Source organism: Salvelinus namaycush, chromosome 3 (genome assembly GCF_016432855.1).
Source record: "Salvelinus namaycush isolate Seneca chromosome 3, SaNama_1.0, whole genome shotgun sequence".
Lineage (NCBI taxonomy): Eukaryota > Metazoa > Chordata > Actinopteri > Salmoniformes > Salmonidae > Salvelinus > Salvelinus namaycush.
Genome location: NC_052309.1, coordinates 17,804,248 through 17,810,879, shown reverse-complemented (window position 1 = coordinate 17,810,879; position 6,632 = coordinate 17,804,248). Strand labels below are relative to the sequence as shown.

Here is a 6,632-nt window from a genome sequence, read left to right as displayed (position 1 = left end):
ACCAAACATGGTCAATGGCACCGAACTTAAGATCAGTCACAGAATGATTAGGCCCATGAAAATGTCTGGCCACTGGTGATTTTAAGTAATTTCTTCAGATAGCACTGCATTGCTCGTTGATGCGTAACTGTAGTTGTCTGAGCGTAATACAACTGTATGGACAAGACAGTAGATGCACTACATTGTTAGATTGACATGTAATTAATCTATTGATGGTCTATTCTTTATTTGTGATGAAAGATCTGAACGTGTGGCACTTTTTAATACCTGTACAGGCCGCAGGCCTTTATTTCAGCTCATGAAACCTGGGACCAACACTTTACATGTTGCCTATACATTTTTGTTCAGTGTACAATCATTTAGGATCTACATCATTCACTTGTTTGAATGCCATTGTTTTCCAGTTATGAGCATTTTATTCTCATTGTTTGTCACTAAAACTTCCCCAACCCCTGTGCTTTGCCTCTTCCATGGTAAGCTGCTAAGTGGCTGGTACCCAGGGCTTCCCTACTGCTGTGTAGTTTATCGGTTACAGTATGGAAGGCAGTGGCACTGGATGGACTGGAGGTCTGCTGCCCTCTGTAGGCGAAGAGGCAACTAAGGAGCACTCAGTCTTTGAGGTGGCTGTCCAGAACAGCTTGGCCAACCACAGCTCCCTGTTTGCAGACGTGGCTCTGCTGCAGAGCTTCAAGCTGCTCATTATCCCATGCTACGCCCTGGTGGTGGTGGTGGGTGTGTTGGGGAACTACTTGCTGCTCTACGTCATCTGCCGCACCCGCAAGATGCACAATGTCTCCAACTTCTTCATCGGGAATCTGGCCTTCTCAGACATGCTGATGTGTGTGACCTGTGTACCATTCACCCTGGCCTATGCCTTCAACCCCCGTGGCTGGGTGTTTGGAAGGTTTATGTGCTACCTGGTGTTCCTGATCCAGCCAGTCACAGTTTACGTGTCTGTCTTCACCCTCACCGCCATTGCTGTCGACAGGTGGGTGGGTCCCTCTGACTTGAGATAACAAAAAGCCCATCGGTTTTGACTGGATAGTTTCAAATGAACTGAAATACAAAAAAAGTATGTAAAATAATATAATTGTAATTATTGATCTTTATGAAAATGTTTTTCAAAGCAATGAATAAATCAATATTACTGTCCCTCTGTGTCCCTGCCAGGTACTATGCCACTGTGCATCCTCTGAAGAAGCGCACCTCGGTGGCCACCTGTGCCTATGTGCTGTCAGGGATCTGGCTGCTGTCCTGTGGTCTGGTGGCTCCAGCTGTGGCCCACACCTACCACGTGGAATTCAGAGAGGAGGGCCTCACCATCTGTGAGGAGTTCTGGCTGGGGCAAGAGAAGGAGAGGCTAGCCTACGCCTATAGCACCTTGCTGGTTACCTACGTCCTGCCACTCTCTGCCGTCTGTGTCTCCTACCTCTGCATCTCTGTCAAGCTGAGGAACTGTGTGGCACCGGGACATCGGACCCGGGACCAGGCAGAGGCACAGCGAGCCCGGAAGCGGAAGATCTTCCGTCTGGTTGCGCTGGTTGTGGCGGCCTTTGGGGTGTGCTGGCTGCCCATTCACGTGTTCAACGTATTGCGTGACATCGACATCCGCCTCATCAACAAGCGCCACTTCCTGCTCATCCAACTAATGTGCCATCTGTGTGCCATGAGCTCGTCCTGCTGTAACCCCTTCCTGTACGCCTGGCTGCACGACCGCTTCCGCGCCGAGCTGAGGAAGATGTTCACCTGCCACCGCCGCATCGGCATCCCTGCCAACCACTGTGCTACAGCCAGCGTGGCCCTGTGACTGTGCAGGGACAAGGAGATAGAAGAGACAGAAGATATCTGATACCACTGTAAACATGTTGTAGGTCCAATTTTCTGATTATTTGCTATTGACCTAATGTGGACATGACAAGAGTTAATTGTGACTTACAGCTGATTACAGAGATATTAGGTGGTTCCCTTGTCATTTTTCGATGAACAAATCAATTGAACATGCATGAGGTGATTGCCTGGAAAGAATGAATGAACTGATTGAATGCCAAAAATATGAAGGTAACACAAGAGAGAAAAAAGCAAGAGAAAGAATAAAAGGAGAGGGAAGGAGAGGGAGAAAGAGGAGTCCGAGGTGACAGGACCACCAAACAAATGTTATTTTGAAGGCCATTTTGCACAGCCACAGTCAATGTTTAACACCAAGAAACATCAGCAAGCAGGAGATTCATCTGCCAAAAATGAGAGGTTTGGTGGATAATTTCAAGGCACTGGTCACACAATAGTTGCTTCTACATACGCGATATCCCCCATAACTCCAGATGGACAGTTGTCTGCTGAGGTTAGAGGGTAGTAGTTGTCCCACCTAGCTATCTTAAGATTAATGCACTAACTGTAGGTCGCTCTGGATGAGAGCGTCTGCTAAATGACTAAAATGTCAATGTAAATAGTCAATGCAGGTTTGGTCCCCAGACTGGTGTTTGGCAGTGGATGACATGCTTAATGACATGAATACAGATATAATCTCGGTCTCCACTCTGTGAATAAACATGCTTAATAAAACAGTAGGTGGTGTTTGTTCCCCCATGGTTACATCCCTATTTTTATTGCAGTCTTATCAGTCTGTTACCCATCTTTGTCTCTGGGGAACGTACACCGCTTCTGAAAATAGTCATTTAGAATTGTTTGCTAACCGAGTGGCGCAGCGGTCTAAGGCACTGCATCGCGGTATTGCGGCATCACTACAGCCGGGGTTATATCCCAGGCTGTGTCACAACCGGTCGCGACCGGGAGTCCCATAGGACTGCGTACAATTAGCCAAGCGTCGTCCGGGTTAGAGGAAGGTTTGGACGGGGCGGGGGGGGGGCTTTACTCATTGCGCTCTATTGACCCCTTGTGGCCGGCCGGGCGCCTGCAGGCTGACCACGGTCGTCAGTTGAACGGTGTTTCCTCCGACACATTGGTGCAACTAGCTTCCGGGTTAAGTGAGCGGGTGTTAAGAAGCGCGGGTTTGGTGGGTCATGTTTCGGAGGACGCATGACTCGACCTTTGCCTCCCCCTAGCCCATTGTGGAGTTGCATATCACGAATTTAGAGAGAAAAAGGGTATAAAATTACAAAAAACTCAAATGTAATTAGGTGTTTGTTAGGCATTTGCTGAGGTCATGCTTCCCACTGCATGCTTGCATTAATGACTGCATTATAGTTTAACTGAGGTGTTGATTCTTATTGGTTTTTTAGACCAACCACAAAAAACCTTCCCCACTTTCAATACATTTAGCGAAACGTCATGGTGCCTTGCTTTAGTTGTTGTGAATCCCTAATAAATGGCCTTCTGTGGTTTGTGTCATGCCATATAAAATGTCTGTCCTTAAGTGATTGCATGCAATTATGTGTAAAATTCTGAATAAACAAACACTGAGAATTGGCCAATTGCTGATTGAAAAAAAAGCTAATAAGCTTAATGTATTACAGATGGCAAATGTCTTAAATCATTAAAAACTTAATTAAATCAAATAACATCACAAAACAATATTTACACAGGACTGATTCATATACACTTATTAGGCTATATCACTTAAATGCAATGTTAGTTTTTAGGCATAGTTTGTAGATGTAAATATCATAATGAATAGACTGAGAAGGAGTAAATGGAATATTTAGAGGCAAGACTGCAGGTAACTAGAGAACAACTAGAATGCACTAATCCAAGAACAAGTAAACAAAAACTAATATTTTATTTCAACAAGTAAACAGTGATCTGTATGACTGTCCACAAATTCCATCTGAGGTTGCTGTGGTCACATATGGTTGCCATGGTCACATATTAGGGATTTTATATTCTGTTAATGTGTTAGGCCTATGCGATAACAATCCTCACACCACCCAATAGCATCCGAAAAAATCCATAGAGAGCAACAAACACACTTGAGAACAATGTGGATTAAGCAACAATGACTTTGAGGCTGTGTTTACACAGGAAACCCAATTTTGATCATTTTTCACTCATTGGTCTTTTAATCAATCAGATCAGCCCTGAAAAAGTTCTGATGTGAAAAGATCTGATGTGATTGGTCAAAAGATCAAATAGTGGGAAAAATATCAGAATTGGTCTGCCTGTGTAAACGCAGCCTATAGAGAGCTGAAATCTAGATGACCAACACATAACATCTGTACAAACTAAACTCCCCCCCGCCAAAAAAAAGTATATATATATTTTAGGTTAACAGCTGTAGACCACCTAACAACCAACACTACTGACTGTTTGGAAAAACACATTTAGGCTATTCTGTCTGTTCTACTGTGCAGTGACAATATTGACACTAACTAGGCAAAGCAGAGGCGTCCTTTTGGCCACTTCAAACAGCAAATCAAGCCCAGATATCCTATTGTGCTTGAAGTGCAGACCATTATGGTGTGCGTGCATCCAATTAGATGCAATTAAAATTACCATCTGAAAACAATCTTTCAATCAAACAAAGAAATTAAGGACATAATCACCATCAAACAAATATAGGCCTGCCCTAAACACTGTGGGTGAGTGATGTGAAATCAGTGGATCTAATGTATATGAACAAGAGATTATTCAATATCCATGCAAATTATAATATATATATATATTTAGTCACAACTAGGTAACAAATTGATGTTGCATCATAGTAAACCGATGCCTCCTTAGCCTCAGTACAGTCTCTGTGTCACGGTCGTCTTGAGGTGAAGGAGTGGACCAAGGCGCAGCGTGATATAAATACATCCTCTATTTATTAATGAAGAAGATGAACACGAAACGAAATACTTACAAACTAAACAAAACAACCGTGACGCTACAAAACGAAAGCGTTTAGCACACACAAGCTCCTAACGTTTAGACATAGACAATTACCCACAACAGCCTAATGCCTATGGCTGCCTTAAATATGGCTCCCAATCAGAGACAATGAAAGACAGCTGTCTCTGATTGAGAACCACTCAGGCAACCATAGACATACCTAGACACCTACACTGAACACAACCCCATAAACTCTACCAAAACCCCCTAATACAATACAAACACCCAATATGAGACAAATACACACAAACATCCCCCATGTCACACCCTGACCTAACTAAAATAATACAGAAAACAAAGATAACTAAGGCCAGGGCGTGACACTCTGACCTCCTGAGGAGTACGGATATAACTATCAACCTCACTGTCTAAGATCTCCTCATCACCAGCCACCTCCACCACCGGGACCTGCACCCTCCTTATCTTAGCGTACATCACAGAAGGCTGTTCAAACAAAATCCTCTTTCCCCAGTTCTGTGCTGAGGGCTGGCTGTGCTGAGTCCATTACAACATTGTATGTCAAGTCAACATCTCCTTGTTGCTGGGCGCTTTCTGCATCTGATTCCACCACAAATGGTTCTTGAAGTGTCTGTCCTGGGGTCTGGGATGGAACAACCCCCTCCAGGTAGGGTGTGTTGGTGTGGCGCCCAGGTAGGGAGTCCTCTAAGCTGGGCGGGAGTTCAGACTCAGAGGCCAGGGTGTCCTCGTGGCTGCTCAGGTCCCTCCTCAGTAGGGTGAGTCTATGGTTCAGGATGTCATCCACCATCTGGATCACAGGCAGAGCGTGTTAGCCCCCTCAGCCAGGGCAGCTCCTGGCCCCAGCTTGCACAGCTTCCATCATCTGCTTCAGAGCTATGGAGGACTTGCTGATCGTGGCCATCTGGCAGAACCTGGCCAGAGTGTATTTGAGCTGAATCTGGGTGAGCTTCAGGGACTGCCAGGCCAGAAAGATGGAGGCTGTGAGGATGGGGATAGCTTGGTGGCCGGTCACCAGCTAGGCATCTGCAACCAGCTCCAACAGGACAGCGGCTCGCTTTGTCAAATCCTTGGAGGACTCCGAGAACTCTTAATGAACATGCTGAGAGCTTAGTTTGTATCTGACAGAGAAAGCTGAAACAATTGGGCCAATCCATCTAAAAGTTCATAGGAGCATGTCAAATTGGGCCTCAAGTGAAAGCTAGGAGTCTATATATTTTTTTATTAACCCTCTACAGACTAAGCCCTTTCTCAGCCGGGGGAGCGGGGTTCTACTAAGCTATATGGAATTGTTTTAAGAAAGTCCTATCAAGGATCATTTAGCTATTTGATTTTGAACTTTAAGACACCTTGAAGTGTAAAATAAATAAATACAAATTATGAATGAAAAATAATTGTATGCCTTACTCCTATTAGCCCATACAAATGCATTAAATAACAAATTCAGTACATGGAACAACGTTAGTGCCAAAAATATTATCAAAATGAAGTTTGTTCTGAAATGTCTGTCCTATATCTGAGAGATATAAGAAAGATCAGGAAACACGTTATTTTGTTTTACATGTATTTAACCCCTTATTTTTGTCACTTAACGGTCGACATATGTACTTCCATTCATTTTTTAAACTCGTACCAGGGGACCTTCAGAGTCTTGTGAGGCCTGTGGGTGTCCTAGAGCAAAACAGAGTCTCACCTTTCCAAAAAGGGGTCATATTAGTGTATAGCGAAACTGTTCAGACTGAAGTTGGCAGAGTCCCAAGACAAATGTGGGGGGTCGTAGAGCAAAATGGAGAACACCATCATGTTCATGAGAGTCTCAACCGTTCGGACGC

General features: G+C 44.4%; 1 protein-coding gene across 1 annotated transcript; it reads left to right on the top strand.

Annotated features, from left to right (window-relative positions):
* The first annotated feature begins 536 nt into the window (after window positions 1-536).
* LOC120044247 (prolactin-releasing peptide receptor-like) lies at window positions 537-1,807 on the top strand. The gene is made up of 2 exons (XM_038988853.1): window positions 537-988; window positions 1,171-1,807. The coding sequence occupies exons 1-2, from the start codon at window positions 537-539 to the stop codon at window positions 1,805-1,807; spliced, it is 1,089 nt and encodes a 362-aa protein (XP_038844781.1).
* Window positions 1,808-6,632: the final 4,825 nt, after the last annotated feature.